The sequence below is a fragment of the Sarcophilus harrisii genome, chromosome 5, assembly GCF_902635505.1.
Source record: "Sarcophilus harrisii chromosome 5, mSarHar1.11, whole genome shotgun sequence".
Classification (NCBI taxonomy): Eukaryota; Metazoa; Chordata; class Mammalia; order Dasyuromorphia; family Dasyuridae; genus Sarcophilus; species Sarcophilus harrisii.
The window spans coordinates 183853017-183878293 of NC_045430.1; the positions used below are offsets into that span (position 1 = coordinate 183853017).

Below are 25277 nucleotides of genomic sequence, written 5' to 3' on the forward strand. Positions count from 1 at the left end.
GCTAAGGATTTCGACATAATATTCTTCAGAATTTTCATTTTTTTAAAGTGGCAATTGGTAATTTCTTCTTGTTTCTACTTCACTCTTTGGGTCTAAAAATCAAAACAGTTTTCTTTTAAGATTTCTTGAAACATAATGTCTACATTTGTGGTCCAGGTTTCAACTAGTCCTATGATTCTTCAATTTTTTTTTTGTGCTCCACCTATTTTTCAGGACAATTGTTTTTGCTGTAGGATTCCATATTTTAATTTTTTTTCAGTCTTTAGGGTTTTTTTCAGACTTTGTATTAATATTTTTTGTTGTCTCATTGAGTTATTTAATTTTATATGCTCCATTCTTATTTACAGGGATTCTTAATTGGACAAAGTCTTGTCCTATACCATGCTATTAATTCCCTTCCCAATTCTTTCTTTCACAACTCTCATTTCTCTTCTGATTTCTTTTTTCCCTTCTTCTTTCATTTATATGAATATTTTATATTTTTTTTAACTCATACTTATTTCTTTTAGTAATTGTGACTGAGTTTCTGCCTAAGGTTGGTTGGTTGTTGTTTTGTTTTGTTTTTAGTTTTTTTTTTAAGACTTTGCTTTTTTATGTTTTGGAATCATTTTATTTTTCTGGGTTTGTGTCTTCATTATCTCTGTTACCATAATGGTTTTTTATGATAGGATTCCTTTGGATTTGCTCATTCTTTTAGCCATTTTCTTAACTTAAGACTTTAGGTTAAGTCTAGGCCCTAAGCGCTTCTGGAGGAAAAGCCTGGCTTAGTCCTTTTTTGTGGCTATTCCCATTTTTCAGGGATACCTAAAGCTAGGGAACTAAAAGTTTTCAGTGCTCTTATGTAGTCTGATCTAGGGTAAAGTCTAATCATTGCCCCTCTGGTCTGAACTCTGCAAGTTCCTGATCTAGATTTGGGTATGAGTAGCAATACGATGCTACTAGACTGAGCTCTCATCAGCCATTTGCTGGTTCAGAATAACAGAATTGTAGGTTTTCCTTTGACTGGAGATATCTGTCCTGTTCATTGTTCTACAAGCTTCAGATTGGGTTAGAAATTGGAACTGAGACCCTATTCCACTTCTGGGATCCAAGCCATATATCTACTATTTGCTTCTGATCTTACTCCTTGCTTGGAACACAGGAGAACTAGAAATCCCAGCTCTGATCATCTCAGAAAGGACTATTGAACAAAGGGTCCTTCCTCACTCTTCCAGGTAGAGAGTAATTAGCAACAAAGCTGACATTTGACATCTGTTCCAGAATCCCATACCAGTATCTTGGGATCCCAAATGGCTTTGGGTCCTCATCCTCCTGGGAAACAATCCCTAAGCAGTATTCCTTGTGGCCAGATGGTTTCCATCTCCAGCATCCCTGGACTCTTTCTCTGTCTTTTCTTACTAACCTGTATTGGTCAGATAATTCACTGATTTTTTTTCTTAGATTTTTACGATCAGGAATTGATCTGATGCATTTTCTAGATCTGCTTTGGGGAGGTAGAATGGAGTTTGCTATATTTCTTCCTGCTATTCCACCATCTTGGCTCTTTAATAAATCCTCACAAGGAGAGTTAGGTGGCCTAGCAATTAGAGCACCGGCCCTGGAGTTAGAAGGATCTGACCTCAAATCCAGACTTAGACATTACTTCTGAGATCTTAGGCAAGTCACTTAATCCTGATTGTCTTCAAAAAACAAAACAAAACAAAAGTAAATAAATCTTTAATAAATGCTTATTGACTTGACTCAGACCAGCACATACAACAAGCCAAGTTTTATTTAATACTGAAAAAGAAAGAGAAGGAAATAAAAGGCTTTCACCCAAGCATGTCAACAGACAATTTACTCTCACAGTGAATCTCTAAGCGAGCTAGCATCTGAGCTAGGACTAGACCCAAGTCTATGAATATTCACCCTTCATTATACCACAATTCCTGTGATTCCTTTTTGGAAGACTGTGTTGTTGCATTTTCATGGACTCGGGGACTTTCTAAGATTTCCAGGGCTCAATTCCTCAGGGGAGAGACTGAATGGCCAAGAAACAAGCATCTTGCCCAGTGAAGACAGTTTTCCTCTATTTTTCATTTCCCTTTCTTCTAGGCTTCCCAGCATATGCCTGGTTTCCTTTTGCTCACAGCTCACAGTTCATCTGTTACTAAGCTACAAAGCTGATTTGGGCAGAGTGGAATCCAAGAGGTTTACTAATGCAAGCTCTTGGCAGTGGTTGACTCTTATCTCTGATGTGGTTTGAGCTACTAAGTACTGAACAGACTGTTGGGTACATGTCGGGTACAACTTAGTGACGTACTCACTTCTGTAGGTGGAGATGATGCTAGTGACTCTGCCTGTACTTACACTCCCTTCTCTGTAAGGAAGACATTCTATTTGAGTCATTTTCCCCAGGAGAAAAGCACAATTTTTTTTTATTTTCATGAGATCCTCCTCATGACAACTCTGAGATAGACAGGGGAAGAAAGGAGATATTTTTACTTTCACGTTACAGAAAAGGAAGAAAAAGTCTATTTCGCTATTTTATTATTGTTTAGTTGTTCTCAATCTTATCCAACTTTTCATAACCTTATATGGAGTTTTGTTTTTCTTTTTTAAAAAATTGATAATAGCTTTTTATTTTTCCAAATACATGCAAAGATAGATTTCACCATTCACCTTTGCAAAATCTTGTGTTCCATGTTTTTCTCTCTCCCTGCAACCCCTTCCCATAGACTGCAAGCAATCCAATATAGGTTAAACGCATACCATTCTTCTAAACATATTTCTATATTCATCATGTTATACAGGAAAAATTAGATCAAAAGGTAAAAAAACACACAAAAAAACAAGCAAACAAAACAAAAATGAAGATATGATGCTTTGATTCACATTCAATCTCTCTGGATGCAGATGAGACTTTCTATCACAAATCTATTGGAATTGTCTTGAATCATCTCATTGATGAAAACAGCCACGTATATATGAATTTTCATGGCAAAGATACCAGAGTTATTGCTATTTCCTTCTCTGGCTCATTTTATAGATGAGGAAACTGATGCAAACATGATTAAATCACTTGCCCAGGATCACACAGCTAGAATCTGAACTCAGATCTTCCTGATTCCAGACTTGGCGCTCCATCCACCATGCCAGCTAGCTGCTCCTACATAATCATTATAACAATACATTGGTTCGGATAGTTAAAGAAAGAAACTAAAAAGGTGATGCAGCATATAATGCACTGGGACTGTAGCTAGTTAAGAAGATTAAAAGACAAGGACTGAGAGCTTGTGCCTATCACATACTATAAAAATGTTTATTTCCTTCTTTTTGAAGAAGGTCAAAGTCAAGGTCCTTGTCCTGGTGACAGAGCAAAAAAGAACCTTGTACCATATCCATAATCTTGGCTTACTAACCTCCATTAGTCACAAGAGAAATTTAGCAGAAGAATGTGGATGATTCAAAGCAACTCATCTCTTTTCCAGGAAAAACACCTCAAACATGTGTTTATGTGGATGGATTGAGAGAGATTATCACTGTATAATAATGTCAGTAGCATTCAGCCCATTTTATGGATAAGGAGACTAAGGCTTAAGGTGGTTATAACTTTCCTATTACTTGCCATGCCAGGATGTGCCATACTTAGCATTGAAGCCATGTTTTCTAAGTCTAAGTCTAAATCTAAGGCTCTTCCCACTAAACTCCCCTGGCGCTTGATGTATTCAAGCTGAAAGGGATCATTAAGGTCATCTAGTCCAACTTTCTCATGTTTACAGATCAAGAGAATAAACTTTAGTGTTTTATTTTTTTTATAAAGTGGGCACATTTTTTTTTTTACCCAGAGAGCAAACAGGGAGAAAAAAAAATCTGCTATATTAGGTTTTTCCACTATCTAAGCTAACAAATGTTCCCATGATCCCATGATCAAGAAGGTGCATAATAGCTTAAGGGGCTTAGGATACATATTAATGATTAGACACGGACTCTGGCCCCAGAAGCCCACAGTCTAATATTAGAAAGTACATTCCTCCCATCCCGGATTAGGGTGCACATAGACCTATTTCAATGCCTATTAAATGGATGTGGGGGACCCTTCCAGACTCCAATTCTCTTCATCATAACATAAATCAGGCTAGAAGATACCTTTAAAATATTTGTTATTATTGAGATCTTTTCTTTTAATATCACCCTCATTTCCAAATATATACCTCTGTGCTCCTTGTCAGTAAGTCAGAAGAATAAGAAGAGAAAATGTTTTAAAAGTTCAGCAAAGCTAATCAATACTTCTACAGTAACCTGCCCCTGCCAAGAAGGGAGAACGGTATATTTTTCTTATTTTTTCTTTGGGTACAGGCTGAGGACACTTTCTTAAATGCTTAAAAGTAACTCCCTCCATAAGGAAGAGAATCCTATGGGTCCTACCAGAAGGGATGAGAGAACCTGTTTTAATAAATCCTTTGAATTTCACTGTGTTCTAATCAGCTTTATAGCTTGGTGAAAATGTCCTCTGAAATGTCAAAGAAAGGGGGAAAAACATATACTGAGGATCACAGAGGAAGGGGGGACAAATGTAGAAAGACTAAGAAACTAGTGTGTCCCTTGTGTCCTGGTCACCTGGCTTCTTGTCTGGGGATCTAGATGATGAATATAGAATCAGAGGGCAGCTTATACAGCCCCACAGGTTAGTGAAAGCAGAAGCCCAGTCCCACCCACCGAAAGGAATTTATGGAATTGTGGTAGAGAAAGAAAAGCAAAGAATCTAGGAATCGGGAGACCTGTGTTCTTGGGCTAACTCAGATACATGTCACAGATGGTAGAATGATGGGCTTGGAGTCAGAATTACTCGTCTTCCAGAATTCAAATCTGGCCTTAGACACTTACTAATTGTATGATCCTGGCAAGTCACTTAATCCCATTTGCTTCAGTTTCCTCATCTGTAAAATGAACTGGAGAAAGAAATGACAAACTACCAGTATTTTTGCCAAGAAAACCCCAAATGAGGTCACAAAGAGTCAGAGATGACCGAAAAAATAACTAAACAGCAACAATTAAACAAAGGATATAAAAAATTTTCAGATGAATAAATTCTAATCATATGAAAAATAATCTAAATCATTATTGATTAAAGAAAAGCAAATTAAGATAACTCTGAGGTACCACTACACACCTAAGATGATAGGAAAAGATAATGTTGGAGGGAGTGTGGGAAAACTGGGACACAAACATTATCGGTAGAATTGTGAACTGATCCAATCATTCTGGAGAGCGATTTGGAAGTGCTCAAAGGGCTATCAAACTGTGCCTAACTTTTGATCCATCAGCATTTCTCCTGAGCCTGTATCTCAAAGAGATCTTAAAGGAGGGAAAGGAACCCACATGTGCAAAATTTTTTGTAGTCATAAGGAACTGGAAACTGAGTGTTTGTCTATCAGTTGGGCAGTAGCTGAATAATTTAAGGTATATGAATGTTATAGAATATTATTGTTCTTTAAGAAACTATCAGCAGGATGATTTCAGAGAGGCCTGTAGAGACTTACATGAACTGATGCTAAATGAAGAGCCATTGTACACAGTAACAAGATTATGTGATGATCAACTGTGATGGATGTGGCTCTTTGCAATAATGTGGTAATTCAGGTCAATTCCAGTAGCCCTATTATGGAGAAAGCCATCTGCAACCAGAGAGAGGACTAAGGGGACTGAATGTGGATCACAACATGGTATTTTCACCTTTTTTGTTGTCGATTGCTTGTGAGGGGGGGTTTCCTCATTTTTTTTCCCTTTTTGATCTGATTTTTCTTATGCACCATGATACCTGTGGAAATATGTTTAGAAGAATTGCACGTTTAACTTGTGTCTAGGTTACAATTGCTATCCTGGGGAGGAAGGAGAAAAATTTGGAACACAAGGTCTTAAGGGTAAATGTTGAAAATTATCTTTGCATGTGTTTTGAAAAAATAAAAAAAAAACTATTATAAAACAATTAGTGCAGGACCTCAGGTAGCAAGTTGCTTAACCAGCTCTGTAAAATGCTTTGCCAGCCTTAGAATGCTCTACAAAAAGGTTGGTGTTCTGAGATTCCTTTCAGCTCTAATGGATCACAGATTTGGAGCTGGATGGTACCTTAGAAGTCATCCAATCTCATTCCTTTTCTTGGAGTGAAATAAATTTACAAATGAAGTAAATAAGACACAGACAGCTTAAGTGCCCAGGTTCAGTAAGATTTGAACCCAGTCTTCCTGACCCCAAATCCAGAACTTAATCCTCTCTTCTACACTGCCTCAGGAATTCATCTTGCCTTCCTCCTCTTCTTTTCTCCTTTCCTCTAAGCTTAGGGAACAATGCCTTTCTGGGAGGAATAGAACACCATTAGAGAAGAAATGTAATCTGGCCTGTCTTTAACTCAGGTGAATAAAAAGGATGGTCGGCAAGGGGTACAGGAGTCAGATGTGATGAATGATTAAACAATAACAAAAACCATAATCCATTGAGACGGCAGGACTGGTGAGACAAAATTAAGCCGGTTCAGGGAATGGTTAATTCAGAGGTCCTCGGTCAAATCCCCTCAGTGCAACTTGTTCTGAAACCAGGAAACACAAGAAACCCCTCGTGACCTCCTCCCTCCACAATCCTTTCCCCTGGAATGTGAGAGCTCTTAAATCATAGTTTGCCCTGAGATGATTCACAGGAACAATTTTTGAGGCTCTTAATAACAGAAGTGGTGACATGGAAGGAGGACTTCTGGAAAACTCCAGCCACTTGACCTGCCTTCCAGGTAATCTCTCAGGTAAGGCTGGAATTCAGCTCTGACCTTCAGAATCCTCTCAGTGACTGACTAACATGATGAAGTTTTATGGAAACCAGCAGGGAGACCTTTTTGAACCACAAGGTTGTTATTGTTATTGTTGTTGTTGTTTTTGAAAGAAAGGGAAAGAAAAGACAAACAGAATCAGTGATGTACAAATCTAGGTTAAGGTTAGACAAAGCACCAGCTAGAAAACAGTTTAAGCTTCATAGGTTTTAATAAAAGCAGAGACCAACTTGTAGACAATTGGCTCCAGGACAGTCACTGAACCAATAGTTGTGGCAGCTCAGATGCAGCTCCCAGACAGATGGGAATCCTGTGTGTGCATACTGACTGCTACTGACTGGGTAGCAGAAGATAAGGATTCAGAGACACAAGGGACCTGAGTTATCACAGGGTCATTTTACAGAAGAGAAAATTGAGACCCAGAAAGGGGAAAAGGCAAGCCCCAGATCACACAGTATGCAAATGCAGGTCCTCTGCCTCCATATTCAGCAAACTATATTACATAATAACAGGGATACTGGTATATCGCTTTTCCTATTTTGTATAATGTCACACATGCTTTCTTAATAAAGATATGGGACAGAAACTGAAACTCAAAGTTTTAAAAACAAATGTAAAAAATTGTTTTAAATGTAACTGGGGAAAAATAAAAATATTAAATATATATACATATATATATATATACAAATATATGTGTATATATATATATATATTTATATACACACATACAGTGGTTTGGATGAGGTGGAAGTAGAAGAGCACCAAAGGGAGGTTGTTCTATAGGGCTCAAATGGTGTGATTGAGACTCAGAAAAAAGTCATAGCAAACAAAAAATAAAAATTTTCTATTGCTTATGTGGTTCAAATGTTTTTTGGGGAGGGAAGGCAATTGGAGTTAAATGATTTGCCCAGTGTTCCACAGCTGACAAGTGTCTGATGCTGGATTTGAACTCAGGTTCTCCTTACTCCAAATTCAGTGCTCTATCCACTGCCTAGAGCACTGGTGAGCCCTCCACAATGCATGGTTTTCTGGAGACAGGGCATTCACTGTATTTATCTCCAGCCTTGGCAACCAGACATAGAAACGTCAAAAACACTTGGTTTTTTTTTTTAAAACAATAAAATCTCAGTAGCCGAAAGAGTAAGATGTTCTGTACAGTTGTTTCAAATGGGATTCTCCTCCACTGACCCATGAAGTTTCCCATTCATTTGGTACCAACTTATATACAGAAAAGTTAAGAGGGAGAGTGACAGCTATGAGGATGAGCTCTGATTTTGATTATTCTCCTAGTGTCTCTAGAAGCTCAATGTGTCAGACTCCTCCCTCCTCCTTTTGGCTCCTACAACGTGGAGAAAGGCTCAGGCTGTTCCCTAGGGTCTATTGTGGTTTTCTCATGTCAAATGGGATATCAACTAATAGGAAGCAGAACAACCATTTGCCTCTTGGGGAACAATGGTACCCATTGGAGTCATCCTGAACCCCAATGTGAGAAAGGTAAGAAATTTATCCTTTCACATCACATGATGAGATGCTTTTCTTTCAAGGGACCCTATGGCTGGGGTTGGCCATGCTGGCAGCCATACCCTCTCACAGTTAACTTTCCTTTTGTTGTCTTCATCCCAGTTATCCCCACCCCACCTAATCATGGCTACCAAGGGGCACTGATCATCTCTCTCATCAGTGGTGCCATCATCCTTGCCATCTCCATCTCATTTGTTATGTGCTGCCTGCAAGAAAGGGGGCTGAGGAACAGTTCTATGGCCACTCACACCATGTAAGTATTTCTATACTGGGAAAAATGAGTTCCCAGGATATATAGCAAGCTGGTCTAAGGTCTATCTTAGGAGATAGAATATAATGATAATGATAATGATTAAAATAATAATAAACACTAAAAATAATTTGTCTTTATATGGAGCCTATTATGTATTAGTATCGGGCAGTAGGATAGATCACTGGGCTAATGTCAGAAAGATTCTTCTTTGTGAGTTCAAATCTGGCATTAGATACTTAGTAGCTGTATGAATCCCGGTTGCCTCACCCTGTTTGCCTCAATTTCCTCCTCTGAAAAATGACCTAGAGAAGGAAATGGCAAACCTCTCCAGTATCTTTGCCAAGAAAACCCCAAATGGGGCCATGAAGAGTCGGACCTGATTAAAAAATGACTCAATGACAACTATGTACCAGACTTTACAAATAAATATTATTTCATCCCTCTCAATAACTTAGATGCTGTTATCATCACCATTTTACAGTTAAGGAAACAGAAAAAATTCACTTAATATGATTTGCCCAGGTTTACATGGCAAATATCTGAGGCTGGATTTCAACTCAGATCTTCTAGACCCAAGCCCAGCATTCTGTCCACTGGGTCGCCTAATTGCCTGAAAAGAACTTCAGATCCTAGCATTCTTTGGCAGAGGAATCACAAGCAGTGATGCTATCCTACAATCAAATGAACAGTTTATAGGAGGTATCAGGGCCAATGCAAAAGAGACTGAGTTCTTCATGACTATAAGAAGCACTATAGTAGAAGTTGGAAAAACTGAGTCAAAAACAAGTATTAATGTATTCCTCTATTCTTCAACCATAAGTTCATAGAATTTCCAGTTCTGAAAAGAGAATCTCTTATCGTATTCCCTCATTTTATAGATGATGCAATTGAGCTTGAGTCCAGAAAGGAGAAATAACTAAAACTAACCAGGTATTAAGTAACAGAACCAGGATTTGCATCTCCACTTACTGACTCCATATTTAGTGTTCACTATCCTGCCTTCAGACTTACTGAATCTTGGACTTTCTGAATATAGCCAACATACAAATTTACAGAGTACTCTTCTCTGATATACTCCCTGGCTCCAGAGTTAAAGGACCTGGATTCAAATCCTTTTACTGTTATTTAAAAGCTGTCTAACCTTGGTTAAATCCTTCTATAGGGCATCTAGGTGACATAGTGGATAGAGCACTGGGCTTGAAGTCGGGAAAATCTGAATTCAAATCCAGACTCATACACTTAACTAGCTATGTGGCCTTGGCAAATCACTTAAGCCTTTTTACCTCAGTTTCCTCATCTGTAAAATGAACTAGAGAAGGAAATGGCAATCCATTCCAGTATCTTTGCCAAGAAAACTCCAAATGGAGTCACAAAGAATTGGATGAGACAAATCCCTTTATCTCCAAGGCTATTTTATCTATATGGTGGAATGAATAAGTTAAATTGAAGGTTCCTGAAATCTCTTCCACCTCCAGAGCTATAATCCTTTGATTACTGGAAGTTCTGATTTCTCACCTCATCCTAACAAGTGTCTTAACTGAAGCTTCACCAAGGATAGCAGCACCACCCAGTGGAGAAATCCAGACCTCTTCTTCCTCCTCCTTTCCCTCCCTCTCTTCCTCCTCCCCCACTCCCAACACCCCTTATTGAGAAAAGACTTTGCGGCATCAAGAACAGAACACTAGAGTGAACCAGTTACCTTTAGTTTGGTTTTTAAATAAACTCAAAGCTCTATCCAAACCCTTAGCACTGTCCATGGTCCTACTCTATCAGGATTATATTACAGGTTAGGAAGACCTGATTAAAACTGAGACATCAGTTGCTACAGCTCTACTGGGACCTTCTGATATACAGCCACCGCTATGCATTTCCCACCCATCCATGACCATAGCTCAATTCCTCCAAGTCTCTAATAGTGTTCCCATATTGAAGCTTCAAGTCCTTATCACAAAGACTGTGGATATACCTACATCCCATCCAACTAAGACAAGCAAAAGGAAAGAAATGTTGCACCAATTTAACTCCAGCAATTCCAAAGGCTCACCTTGATGTTTAAGTCAGAATTACAAATGCAGAGCTGGAAGGGACTTCAGAGACCATCTAGTCCAATATCTTCATTTTACTCATGAAGAAACTGAGACCCAGGGATTAAGTGACTTGCTCAAGATAACATAGGAAATATGCATCCGAAGTGGGATTTGAACCTAAGATCTCCAAATCCAGAGCCAGTATTTTTTGCCTTGTGAAGATGTAATAGGGTCTGCTTATCTCATTTCATGATGTATCTTTGATTGAACTCTTTACCTACATCAAGGCAGGACAAATTCAAGCAATCTTACTTCTCTCTAAATTCAAAACCATTTAGTCATGAACATTAATACTCTCTGAGAGAAGAGAAAAAGAATCAGGGAGAAGAACTATTCATTTGATCTGAGTCCATTCCTCTCTCTTCCTCAGCCCTCCAAGTTAAGAAAATGAGGTCAGTAGCGTCTACTGTTTGGGCAAGAGAAATGCTTGAAGGCTGAAGAGAGAACCTATCCTCCATATCATGATAATGCTCCTTATCATCCCTACCTCACTCCTAAAATTTTTGGAACCTGTTCACCTCCTTAAGTCAAGGACCTTAAGATTATCCCTCAACACAGGGAGGCTTTCAACCAAGGCACACAAATGGAGGAGAGTGATAATTGTATCCCCCCTCAAATCTATCACCCATGTTATGACAAGCTAGGAAAGCAGAGGAAACTATTCAAATCAAGTTATCTAGCCAGAGCCTTCACAGATCCTTGGTCAGCAATCCTCTGGACTATCCAGGGGATTTGGGGTAAGGCATTTGTCTTAGGAGCTTCTATTTGGGAATTTAGCTGAGAACTCCTTGTTTGGCAAAAATTTCAAAGCAATCATTCCAACTTTAGACTAGGAAGCACTGAGAAAATAGCTGCAATGAGGAAAGAATCAAGTTCTTATAACCGTAGCCTTGAACTCACTGTATCAAGGATTCTAAACCTTTTTTGTATCATGGCTCCCTTTTAGTCTAATGAAGCTTATGGATTCCTTTTCAGAATAATATTTTAAATAAATAAAATACATAGGATTAAAAATGAAATCAATTATGAAATGAAAATGCAGTTTTCCTTGTACAAGTTCATGAACCCTCTGAAATGAATTCACAAATCCCTTAGGGGATAATTCTAAGGGTGGGGTGGAGTTCATGGACTGTAATTAAGAACATCTGCACAAGAGGCTATGTTTATTTTGCCTATGAAAAAGAACAGGTGAGTTTTTACTAAGGAAAATCCTGCCTTTCTTAAGATTAAATACAATCAATCCATGGGTTTATTTCCACAGAGTAAAAATCACCGTGTCATTGGCCTCTCATGGCTATTATAGCTAAACAATGTGAGATGACCTCCAGGACAAAGATAGCACCATAGTACTCTGGTCAGAAGGGCTGGCAAGGACCCATTCTAGGCAACATATATACCTGTTATATTGATGTTATACTTCTGAGGATTGAGACTGGCAATGGAGAAGGTAGAAGATGTACTAAATGGAGAACTATTTCTGAAATGTGTTGTGCTAGGGATTGGGATAACTGTATTTGAATCTTAGTTCTTTCATAGTGGTACAAACTAGGACAAAACCATTCTGTATCTCTGGTCCTCAATTTTCTGATCTATAAAATGAGTGCTATGTATATCTCACTGCGTTATTTGTAAGTCTCAGATGAGATCAGATATGTAGATTGCTTTGCAAACCCAAGCAAATGCCAACTTTTTCTCACCATCCTTTCTTCCCTGCCCAACCTTATAAGTTTCCCATATTATTCTTCCTGTTATAGGAAGGTAGCCAAGATAAGGTAGAATAAAAGTAGAATTCAGAGTTTACCTTGTGGTTTCTGTTTGGTGGCAAGATACACACTTACCCCCAAATTAACTATTCAGCAATGGCCCTATTTTACTTCAGAAACAGAAACTCCTCCAGGAAGGCAAGAGAAGCGATTCCATGCTGCTTTTGTTCACAGTAATATGACAAAATCTTTCACAGATTATTGTTGAGCTGGAAAGGAGTTTAGAGATGACCTAATCCAAATCTTTCATTTTAAAGATGAAAAAGCTTTTTGAAAAAGGGAAGTTCAAGGTGGGCGAGAACCTCCGATTTCCAATGCAATGCTGTCTTCTTTCTGGGACAACAGACTAATATTAGGATTTTCTGTGTTTTGCTTTGATTTTTCCCTATAGGTATCATCAAGGGAGGATGTCTAACACAGGAAGAAGAGCTGATCCAACTGACAAGATGTTACAGAGGCATGTGGGGGCTGACAGGAAGGACCAGAGACAGAGAGAGAGCTTTGCTACTCAACTAAGCTCCATTTATTCTGGCAACCTTACGATCTATGACAACTGGGGCTTTCAGAGGTATTCTTCTTAACTAGGTTCATGGGACACTTTACATCTAGGTAGGATCTCTCCTAGTTAGACAAGCATGGATTGCAAAACAAATACTTTCTTTTGGAAAGCAGAGGGGGACCTTTGAACGGAGCAGTAAAATGAACCAAATTAAAGAGTAGAGTCAGCAAAGCATTGGGACCAGGGATACAGCCTGAAAATAAGGATACTGGCAGAATTTGGAGCCAGCTTTATGCTCCTTCCCACTGTACTTTCAGATCATTCCACAGTTTGGTTCCTCATCACAGTCCTTGCCACACAACATTATGCATCGAATGTTCTGACCCATCCCTTCATAATCATATATTATGTTTCTTGCATATACTTGCTTCCCTCTGTTTTATGAAAAAGCAGCATGACACCGTGGATAGAAATCTGATCCTTGAACCCCAAATGATCTAGATTCAAGCACCATTTTGCCTAGGTGACTTGGGCAAGCCATTTTTCTCTCAAAGACATAGTCAACAACCTAAGGCAATAAGTGACAGAGAAGGAGCCAGCCTGCATTGTTTACCTATACCAATGAAATCATGAATCTTATCCCCATCCCCTCTATCACATGCAATTCCTACAGCTGAGTTTCATTATGGCATAATAGCACTTAGAGCTAGCAGAGCCAGATTTGAACCTGCTTCTGCCACTCCTCTACACAAAAACTTGAGAAAGTTACTTGATCTTTCCAGGGCTCAGTTCCCTTACTTATAAAAGCAAAAATAAATATAAATATATTTAAATTTTAATACATGTAATATATACATAATATAAAATATTTATAAAAATAAAAATAACTAGCAGAGGTTTAATGATTTCTAAGGTCCCTTTCTATCTGATGATCCTATAATCTTGTACGAGCAGAAGCTACACCCAGAGAGGGCAATCTGAGGCTCTGATATCTTGTGCCAACAGAAGATTATGTCTCCTCCTTCCCCACCTTAAGCTTCTCTTCACCCAAACCAACCTGTACTTTTTGATTAGAGAGACCAGCAACATGTACTGGTTTTGCTTATCAAAAAAATAGAAGAATCATTCACTTCTCTAATATCACAAGGGTCAGAGCAAGATTGGGAAATTGTGGTCATGTGGCAGAAAGGTTTTTCCTTCTAGTCACACAGCACAATTTTGTGAAGATCCCTAAACCCAACTCTGTCAAGTGGAGGAGATACAATAAAAGCATAGAAAGTAAGAGTTGATGCTGGAGATAGGGAGGCAGAAATGGATAGGAAAATGGTAGAGGAGTATAGTTGCTCTTTTATATTATGTAACTAATGTTTTGACCTGTCCCTGAGTAATTATATACTAAGTCTGTTGGGTATGTTTCCTTCTCTCTGTCTTACATAGAGGCAGTATGATATAAGCTGAAATAAGCCTTCAACTCTAATATTCAGCATGAGGGAGAAAGATGCTCCATTCTCTTTTAGAGCTCAGAAATAGCATTTAGACCTGAAGGGAAATAGGACAGGAGACAGACACAATTGTGTTCATTCTGTCATAGCCACAGACTTCACATGGTTGCCCATGCTAGCATAGCCTCCATTTGGATCATGGTCCTCTATGTCTCATTCCTTTTTATTGTTCTACACAGGAGTCAAGAGGCTCTGCCGTGGGCCACTGTGCAGACTTTGGGTTCTGAAGTCCCACTCTTTACCCCAATGGTCTTGCAGCAGGGACACCGGTCCCCTCCTCCCACTTACATATACCTGCTCCAGGAGCCCAGGGACCTGCCTCTGCTGCTCCCAATTCCACACTGCCGCACTCACCTTCCCAGAGAACCTCAGCCAGCGGGCTCCCAAGCAAACAGCAGCAGCAGCAGCATGGGGGACAGAGTTCAGGATGAACAGACCTAAAACACCCCCTCTACACATCCTTTGAGGTTTTCTAAGAAGATCTCACAACTAGCTTTCCCCTGAGCCTCCCTTTAAAGTTTCCTGATATAGCATAGAGCAGAATAAAAAGACAAAAAGCCAGTGAGCCTTGAGAAGAGGAAAAATGCTTATGGTCCTCATATTCTTCCTGGAATCTTCAGTTCAGCTGAGTTCAGAACACACTCAAATCACCAACTGGCTCCCTACAGTAAGACAAACGGCTTCACTGGGCTTTTGAAAGCATTCAGAATTTTTATCTAGTCTATATTTCCACAGTGATGAAATCTTTTTCTGTCCTCCACCCTAGCTCTGCATGCCAGCTAAACTGATCTTCTTGCGACCCCACAGATTTGGTAGGGTCTACTTCCCACCTCCATGATTTTGTGCAGGCTTTCTTTCTTGCCTAGGATACTCTCCCTTCTTAGCTCTATTTCTTGGGCTCCTTAGTTCCCTTTAAGATACTGCTGATGCCACCGGCTACATAAGGCTTTTCCTTATCCTGCATGGATTTTAGTGTTCTCTCCCCTCTGCCATCTCCCTTATAACTTTGCATTTTATTTTGTACATATTTTGAATTTACTTATCAGCATGCATATTTTATTTTTGTAGTCCAGTGAATATAAGTTCCTTGAAAACAGGGACCATTCTGTTTTAGTCTTTTAATCTGCAATGCCTTTCACATAGTAGTTGCTTTTGAAATGTTTGTTGAAATGAATTGAAAATGCAGCACTTTGACTGGCAGGAAAGATTTCTGAGGGGGTGAGGGAAGTAGAGAACCTAAGTCTCCAAATCTATGAAAGTAGATTGTACAGCTAAGGACCACTATGGGGCTAGATCATAGAAAGTTGGTTCAAATATAGCACAAGCTTTGCCAAAACTTCTCAACAACTTGGACGAGATGCTGGAATCCTTCCTTACATATTCAGAGAGAAGTCCCTACTTGTTTAGGTTAGCTTGGGGGAATAGTCCTGTCCAGTGATAGGAAAAGTAGCTATTGAAATTAAGGTCCTACTAAAGGAGGAACATTTAAATTAACCTGGATTGTAGAGACCATTCCAGCCACTTAGTCACTCATTTGTATGCTGCATTTACCAATCAGAATAGAACCAACAGCAACATGAATCAAGTTCACTCTTTAAGCTGACTCACGGGTACCAAAACAGTTGCAAAAACCCTTTCTATGTTTTATCTTCTCAAACCAGATAAGGGAGCAGAGTAAGGAAGACTTTATGTAAAGCTTCTTCTTTTATTACCTCTAGGGGACACTGATAGGCATTAATTTGTTGCTAAAAGCTCTTAGTAAATGCAATCAATTCTCTCTAAAAGAAATTGCTCAACTAAAGCACTATCCCTACTCCTGCTTCTAATTGCTATAGTTCCAAGGAAGCAGCTTTCCAGACCGGTCCCAAGCATGTGTACATACATCATTCACACACACCCATGAGCTACTTGCTCTCTTGTCATCCTCAATAGCTTTCATGAGAGCCTGCTGGCTCCCACTGACTCATCTTTCATTTATAAAGTCACACATTTTTCCTTTCATATTGACAATCCCTATAAAGCCACACCTATGTTTCCAAGGAGTCGTATAATTTTTCATTTTCTTAGATTTGCCCTTTTTAGTGATAAAGCAACTGTATGTAAATTAGGTACCCCTCATGCTTTAATTCTGAAGTCTTCAAGGATGTAATAGTGGGTCTCTTTGATGATACCCTTGTAATTTGTGTTTCTTCACACTCAGTTCTCTATTTAAAAACTAAAAAAATTTAAATGAAATCTTTCTTTGCCTCTTTATAACATTAAACTCTACCCACACAAGTGAGATGTAGTTCTACGTCATTAATAAAGAGATCCCAGTCCTCAAATCTATACTACAGATAATTTTCTCTCCAGAATCATCAAAAATCCATCTACAAGCTGTTTCTCCCCACACACTGTATTGTAGCAGTTTATATCAAACTAAAGTTCGTTTTTCATGCATAAACAGAAAACTGTAGCTGTATTATCTTTACAGAGCCCATATTCAATCATCTATGTAGATTATGTAAGGAAATTATGGAACACATCATTGCAGGCTGAATAAATTTAGCACCTACCAAATAACAGGTAAGATATGATCTGATTGTTAGAATAAGCTTTTGATGTATTACTTCTAGCTATCATTATGAATTAAGTCCTCAAAATATTCTACAAAATTCAACCAACATTCTGTCCTGCAGACCATTATCACTTGCCAAACTGTTGCCAACAATTATTTGGACATAAACTTAATCCATAAAATTTAAGAGGGTGTTTAATAGATGTTGCCATACTAAATACATATCATTTCTAAGTTGAACATAAATGTAAATGTGGGAATAGAATTGAGGTTTACGTCACTCTAGCTGTCTGATCCGCCACTAGAAAAGTGAGGATATTTTTAATGCATCTACAGAGGATGAATTTTCAGCCTACTACTTTTATTCAACCTCAAACAGTAGTTATTTTATCCACTTTTTCCATAGTCTATAGAATATTTAATAATTACAAAAACTAAAATTTACATATCACTTGAAGGTTTGCAAAGTACTTTACATATATCTTATTTGATCCTCACAACATCTCTGGGAGGTTAGCATTAATATCCTCATTTTATACATGAGGAAACTGAGGTTGAGACATAAAGTGATTTGCCTAGAGTCATACAGCTAGGCAATATTTGAGGAAGTATTTGAACTCAGGTTGTCCTGGCTCCAGTATTGGTGCTCTATTCTCTAGATTGCTTAGCTGTCTCCAAAAAAATTACAGCAAAGCAAATTTCCCCAGGAATGTTTCTATCTGAACCTCATGGAAAAGATTAGAACAAGATATCAAAAATAATATGGGACAGCTAGGTGGTGCAGTGGATAGAGCACCAGCACTTGAGTCAAAAGGAACTGAACTGTAATCCAGCTTCAGACTTAGGCAAATCATTTAATCTCAACTGCCTCCAAAAGAATAAAATAATAAAAACTTATTTTTTAAAAATATGGTTTTGAAGTCTACAAACTGTTTTTTATATGTATGATCTCATTTTAGTCACATAAAATTCTTTGCAGTAATTGCTGGAATTATCCCCATTTTAGAGATGGGAAGATGAAGAGAGTAAAATAAACTAAATGACTTTTTGTCCAGGGACACACACCAAACTCACAACTGAGTTGTGACTTTTAAACACAGTCTTCTTGACCCAAATTCAGCATTCTATCTCATACTGCTAAAAATATGAAAAATGTAAGCCTATTTTGGAGCCATTTGCCTGACAGTTGGTCAATAAGCATTTATTAAATGCCTTACTATGTGCTAGGCACTAGGCTAAAGAAACAAAAGCAAAAACAGGGTAACCTGCAAGAAACTTACATTCTAATGGAGAAGATGAAATCCAATTAACTATTTACATACAAAATTTATACAGTGTAAATGGAAAATAATATCAGAAGGAGGATAGTGTTGGGAAGGAAGGGAATAAGAAAGGACTCTTGCAGAAGATGGGAGTTGAACTAAGTCTTGAAGGAAATCCAAGAAGGAAAAACATTACAAATATGAATTTAAAGATTCAGTTATCATGTTAAAGGTTCAGAGCATCATGTTGGAGGGACAGCTCATATGCCTTTGTAGAAAGATGGCAGAGAATGTGGGGGGAAGTACAGTGTAAGAAGACTGGAAAGGAGGGAAGGGGTCAGGTTGTAAAGGGTTTTAAATGCCAACCAGAACATTTTATATTTGATTCTGGGGGTGAGAGGAAGCTACTGGAGTTTGAGTAGGGGGGTGATTAGTTTTGCACTTTAGGAAGGCAGCTGAGTGAAAAATGGATCAGAGCGGACAGAGACTTGAGGAAACAATCAGAAGGCTATTGCAATAATCCAGACGTCCAATAATGAGGAGTGTCTGCACCAGAGTAGCAAAGAATTTTGTGAGATTAAAGTGAAATCATACATATAAAGCACTCTGCAGATCTCAAAACACTATTCAAAAACAAGCGGTTATTATGATTTTATTTTTGGGAGGCAGTTGAGGTTAGGTGACTTACTCAGGGTCACACAGCTAGTACTGGATGAGTAGAAAGTTAGAAGCAGAAGAGAGCAGTCCCCAGGAAAAGAAGGTTATCAATAGCTCTAAAGATTGAAAAGAAATCAAGAAGGTTGAAGAATGAGAAAAAATTGGGCTTAGCAATTAAGAAACCATTGGTAACTTCAGAGAGGAATTTCAATTCAATGATGAAGTCAGAAGACAGACTTCAGACTGGAAGAAAGAAGAGGTGAAGAAATGAAGGTGTCTAGCATAGATGGCCACTTCAGATTTTAGCTGTGTACATGAGGAAGAATACAAAATGGTAGCTGGGAGGGATGGCCATGTTTGCCAGGTCACAAGGGGACGACCCTATTGTCTCTTTCTTAGCTGAGGCAGGAAACGGCTAATAATTCCCTACAAGTAGCTCTGCAGGAAAACAAGTCAGAGACCAGGAAAGAGCAGCTGATGAGGCAGTCTGATGAGAAAGCCTACACCAACTTTAAAACAAAGAAGAAATATAACCCATCAAGGCCAACAACATTAGAAGTACTGAATGAAGAACCAGGCCTGGAAACACTCACATACACATTTTACTTCTTCAATACCAAGATCACTAATGGATCATATTTTTGATAACAGAGAATGATGAAAAGGGGAGATCCAGTGCCCACACAAGCAGCAGGAAACATTGAAAACCAATTAATGTCTTAGAAAATAACTATCCCCATGACTTTGGGTAATTCACTTAAACTTTCTGGGTCTCAATGTCCTATCTGTACAATAAGGGGTTCAGATTTAGATGACCTCAGAGTTTCTGTCCAGGTCCAAAGCTTTCTAGGTCTGTTCCAGTGATATCAAACTCAACTAGCAATGGGGGCCATTCAACTACACATAAAAATCCCTACAGGCCATACATGGATTTAGATATATTTTCTCATTGATACATCATTAACACATAAAAATCAGAAAGAAATGCCATTTTTATCTGATTCAGGCTGCACTCCTAGAAGGGCTGGGGACAATGTGCTGCCCTTGGCCCTATGTTTGACACCTCTGCTATGAACCCTCTTCTGGGACCAGACTAGCATTATAAATACAACTCCAGTTTTAAAAACAAGACAGAGCTAACAATAGCTAATGCTTCCACTGGCCTCATGAGGCAAAGAATTAGAGGAATGGATTGTATGGAACTAGTGAAGTATGGAACTCCTTTCCATAGAAAATTTGGAGGTTGCTATCCTTCCTCCTATTTTACTTTCCTATCTTTTTTCTTTCATTCTCTCTCAATCTACTCATCTACCACTAGCTATTTGGAGATGGTTTACAAGCCCATTTGAAAGTATTAAAAATATATTTTAAAATCTATCCTAAATATATACTTGGAGAGTTTTAAATATATATTACATATAGTAGAATATATCTACTATTTCTTGGATTTGGTCTAGATGCGAGAACTCGCGTATGAAGGAAATTTCTTATGTGGAAATTCCCTCCACGTGCAACAAATTTGTAACTTACAGTTTTAGAGAGTTGCCTTGGGCACTAAAAGGTTAAGTGACTTGCTATTGGTCACAAGTTTTTTTGTGGTAATGTCATGATAAAATCAATTTAGAGGTTTATTTTAAAGTTACAAAATTCTGAAAGTAACTCAAATTATATTCCTCAAATCAAATTATTTCAAAAAATAAATATCTAAAAAACTTAAGAATAACAAGGAGGAGCAGCTAGATGGGATAGTGGATAAAGCTCCAATTCTGGAGTCAAGAGCACCTGAATTCAAACCCAACTTCAGATGCTTACTACTTGTATGACCCCACGAAAGTCACTTAACCCTGTTTCAAAAAAAAAAAAAAAAAAAAAAAAGAAAAAAAAAGAAAAAGAAAGAAAAGTATAATGACAAGGATTAAAAGATGAGTATGAAGCTGATAGAATGTGTCAATATTATAAAATGTACAAGTTTCAACTGAGAATTTTATTTGTTATTAATTTTAAAATTTAATAAAATAAATAATTTAATGAAAATTAATAAATAAAATTAATTTAATACATTTAATAAAATTTGAATTAGAATAATATTTAATAATTTTTAATAAAAAATATTTATTGGCTCTCTATTCCACTTCCTCCACCCATTGAAAAGAAAAATTGATAACACATATGCAGTCATCAAGCAAAACAAATTCTTGGCCATGTCTCATTATTCTGCACCTTGAGTTCATTATATCTCTGACAAGAAGTGAGTGATGTCTTTTATCAGTTTTCTAGCATTCTGTTTGACCATTGTGTTGATCAGAGTTGTCGGAAATTTTGCAATGTTGTTGTTCCCCAGAGCCTTCCCAATTCCAAGATCAGTTCTCTCTCTACATATTTCCATTTTTTGTTTGGGGTTGGTGTTGGTGTTCGTTGTTATCAGAATCAAAGGCTAAGTACGACCCTAGAAGACAATTTTAAAAAAGAATATGATACAAGGTCATGGAATTCAACACTTTAGAACCTCAAAATTGAGTCGAGAACATCTACAACAACTTGTATTTATTTTTTCTGAATATTTGATGATGCTTACAATGGTTAGACATGCCCTCTAATTCTGTAACATTGCTCAGTATTATCTAAAAGATATCAGTTATGTTCATCTTGAATAGTGTCAATCTGAATGGAAAATGTTCCAGCTAGCTCATCATCACCAGCAGTTTTCTTTAACTTGTTAGTACTGCTGTTGACTAAGAGGATTTCTGAGTTTGTGTTTTTATTTTCTTACTTCCTTTTTTCCTCTTTTTTTTTTCTTTTCTTTCTTTTTTCTTGGAAATGGGCTAAGAATGTTCCTCTGTTACTTCTTTTCTCCATCATTACACAAAGCCTATATGTGTACACACAAGATTCAGAATAAGGTAGCCTCATCTTACCCATGACTTTCTGTAGTTTCTAGCCCCCAGGTTTACATCTTCACAATGTAAAGAATTGTTTTCTATAAATTGTTTTGCTAGTTCTGCTCATTTCATTCAGCATCAGCTCAAGTAAGTCTCCTAAGATTTCTCTGAAGTGGCTCCTTTCCTAATTTCTTATTCTATTACTGATCCTATTTCGTGATCTGTCAACAATTCCCTAACTGATATTCACCCCCTTAGCCTTCAATTCCTTATGACAACAATAAAAAAAAATGCTTTAAACATTTCTGTGCATATGGGTCTTTTTCTTCTTGCTTTGATCTCTTTTAGGTATAGGCATAGTAGTGTTCTTGCTGGGTCAAAGGACATGCTTAATTTAGTGCTATGAGACACAGTTTCAAATTACTTTCCAGAATAGCTAGAGATCATAATTCCACTGAGCATTATTGTGTACTTCCTTTCCTTTTCTTTTCCATAGCCCCTCTAACAACTGTCATTTTCATTTTAGTCACCTTTGTCAGTTGGATCAGTGTGAAGTAGAACCTCAGACTTGCTTTAAATTATATTCCTCAAATTACTAATGATGAGGAACACATTTTTCATATAGTTGTTGATATATTGTATTTCTTCCTTTGAAAAACTGCCTATTCCTATCTCTTGACAATTTATCTATTGGAAAATGATTCTGTTATTGACATATCCTCTCAGTCTCCAAATTCCAACCTAATACCCAAGCCACAGGAGCTTCCAAACTGTCTTCCTAGTTAACGCTACAAAAATTCCTTGTTTGACCACAGTGAAAAGCAGTTGAAGATCTTCAAAAAAAGAAAAAATGATGGCAGAAAAAGTTGCATGCAAAGCACTCTGCTAACTTTAAAGCAACATAAAAATGGCAATCATTATTTTTATTTTAAGTGGTCAATGAACAGTTTAGTTTAATTGGTGAGAGCAATGCTTAAGAAGCCAAGTTCATCTTTCCCCAAAGGGCTATAAAACTGTGTATACTCGTTGATCCAGTACTGGGTCTGTATGATCTCCCAAAGAGATCATAAAAAAGGGAAAAGGATACACATATACAAAAATATTTGTAGCAACTCTTTTTGTGGTGGCAAGGAATTGAAAATAAAGCCATGTCCATCAATTGGGGTATGGCTGAATAGGTTGTGGTATATGAATGTAGTGGAATACTGTTGTTCTATAAGAAATAATGAACAGTAGTGGTTCAGTGATCCAATGCAATCCCAATAGACTTTGGACAGAAAATGCCATCTGCATCCAGAAAAAGAACTAAGGAGACTAATTTTTCTTGCCCAACATCATTCATAAAGCAATGTTATTAAAAACAAATTTACTAGGAAAAAAAAGAAATAATGAGCAGGTAGATTTCAGAAAAATCTGGACTTACATGAACTGATGCTGAGTGAACAGAACCAGATCATACAAAGCAAGAGCAATATTGTACAATAATCAACCATCTTTGCTCTTCTCAGAAATAAACTGATCAAGACAATTCTAAAAGACTTACAAAAGAAAGTGTCATTAGCATCCAGAGAAAAGAAATTGGTAACTGAATGCTGATGGAAGTTTACCACTTTCATTTTTTTTTTTCCTTTCTCGGGGTTTTTCCCTTTTATTCTGATCTTTTCTTTCACAACATGATTAATATGGAAATATGTTTAAAATTATTGTACACAATTGGCCTATATCAATTTGCCTGCTGAGAGGGGCAGGGGAAAAGGGAAAGGTGAGAGGGAGAAAAATTTAGGACTCAAAATCCTGCACAAATGAATATTGAAAACTATTAACATATAAATTTACTGTTGAGTGCAAAAAATAAAGTAAATATACAATAACAAAAAGAAAGCAAGTACATAGATTTAATCTCTGCTTGTGCCAATTAGTTTCTGTTTCCTAGTCACCTATTTAGAAAAAAATGTACCACAAGGAGAAGAAAATAAGAATATAAAAGTTAAATGCAAATCCATTATCACTAGTAAAACAAATACTCTAGAGTAATATCCTAAAGTAATACCACTTTCATTTGGGACATTAACAAAATGTTGAGATATAAATGATTATGATCAAAAAGTAAGACACTCATTTCTTAGGGAAACATGATTCATTTCCTCTATTAAAATATGATCCATTTAGTGAAAACTTCTCTACTAATAAAAGAAAATTAGATTTAGTTTAAATCTACAGTTTTTAGCATGAGTCCACAGTTTAGCCTAGAGAAGTGATAATAATAGAAATAAGAAAAATTCATGGAAAATAGGAAATAACTAAGATGGAGGAAATTGCTTTGTTTTTCTACTAAAGAAAAAAGTAAGGATGATTATAGATTAAACCAAGGCAAAGTATAAATTTAAAGAAATAAATTGAAAATACAAAGACATATTAAAATATATATAAATAAATATATAACATTTGTAAATTATATGTATTAAATATAAAGATTAAGCCTATAATGTTCTTATTGAGGGAACTGAGCTTTCTGAGTGAAAACTGAGTTTTCACTTGGAAACATTTAAGAATTAACTACATTTATAATGATAGGGCAATGGATAGAGTATTGACATAAGGAAGGCTCTTCTTCCTGAGTCTAAATCCAATCTCAGACACTTACTAGCTGTGTAATCTTAGGTAGGTCACTTAACCTAGTTTGCCTCAGTTCCTCGTCTGTAAAATGAGCTGGAAAAATAAAGCACTCCAGCATACTTGCCAAGGAAAGTCCAAATGGAATCATGAAGAGTTAGACATGACTGACAAATGATCCAACAAACATTTATGATAAGAGGCAACATAACATATAAAGGATAAAGGATGCCATCATCAAGAAGACTTCCAATACACATTAGACATGTGAGCATGAGTTGCACAATCAGCATTGATCAAAGGAATTTCAGAGTACCTCAGATGGATGAAATAATTGATCTTGACAAAATAAAAATACTCAAGCCATTCATCACCTCCATTTTAAGTTAAATAGTGGATAGCTGAGGCTATATAGGGAAAAAACAGTCTCCAACCTTAAGAAGTTTATTTTCTATTGAGGGAGGCAACATGTACATATATCCTCATAGGTGGTACATTGTAATGGACTTCTGGACTTGGAATCAGAAAGATGTAAGTTCAATTTTTGATTCAGATAATAATTATATGACTCTAGGAATTTCACTTTAACTCTTTCAGTCTCAGTTTCCTCATCTGTAAAAAATGAATTATATAAGCACCTCCACCACAGCGTTATGAGAATCAAATGAAAACATATGTGGATTATTTTGCAAACTGTAAAGCACTACATCACTGCTTACTACTATCACCACTACTATCACTATTTATTTTGCTCGAGTTTTCTCTGGAGTCAGGAAGAAATGGTAGTATCTGGAAGCCCCTTCTAGGCCCAGGGAAACAATTTATTATTTTTCTGGACACAGCTAACCCTGGCTCCTAAAGTCTGCAACATAGTTGCTTGCCACTATG

At 37.3% G+C, this 25277-nt stretch overlaps 2 protein-coding genes across 2 annotated transcripts in view; one reads left to right on the forward strand and one right to left on the reverse strand.

Moving 5' to 3' along the window:
- The first annotated feature begins 6694 nt into the window (after window positions 1-6694).
- On the forward strand, window positions 6695-14862 carry LOC111721126. The gene is made up of 5 exons (XM_023504884.2): window positions 6695-6772; window positions 8087-8290; window positions 8420-8570; window positions 12812-12988; window positions 14601-14862. The coding sequence occupies exons 1-5, from the start codon at window positions 6712-6714 to the stop codon at window positions 14860-14862; spliced, it is 855 nt and encodes a 284-aa protein (XP_023360652.1). The 5' UTR covers window positions 6695-6711.
- Window positions 14863-21004: 6142 nt separating this feature from the next.
- Window positions 21005-25277, reverse strand: part of CNOT4 (CCR4-NOT transcription complex subunit 4) — a 116305-nt gene continuing 112032 nt past the window's right edge. The window contains exon 11 of the mRNA XM_031939119.1: window positions 21005-21343. Coding sequence (XP_031794979.1) covers window positions 21270-21343 — 74 coding nt within the window. The 3' untranslated portion in view covers window positions 21005-21269. The remainder of the gene's footprint in view (window positions 21344-25277) is intronic.

What these genes read in the sequence shown, in the direction of transcription:
- LOC111721126 (XM_023504884.2), top strand. Translation starts at nt 6,712, where the DNA reads ATGGAAGGAGGACTTCTGGAAAACTCCAGCCACTTGACCTGCCTTCCA. An exon ending in CCTTCCAGGTAATCTCTCAG is followed by an intron (nt 6,773 to 8,086) that starts GTAAGGCTGGAA and finishes TTATTCTCCTAG; the next exon opens with TGTCTCTAGAAGCTCAATGT. An exon ending in GACAACTGGGGCTTTCAGAG is followed by an intron (nt 12,989 to 14,600) that starts GTATTCTTCTTA and finishes TGTTCTACACAG; the next exon opens with GAGTCAAGAGGCTCTGCCGT.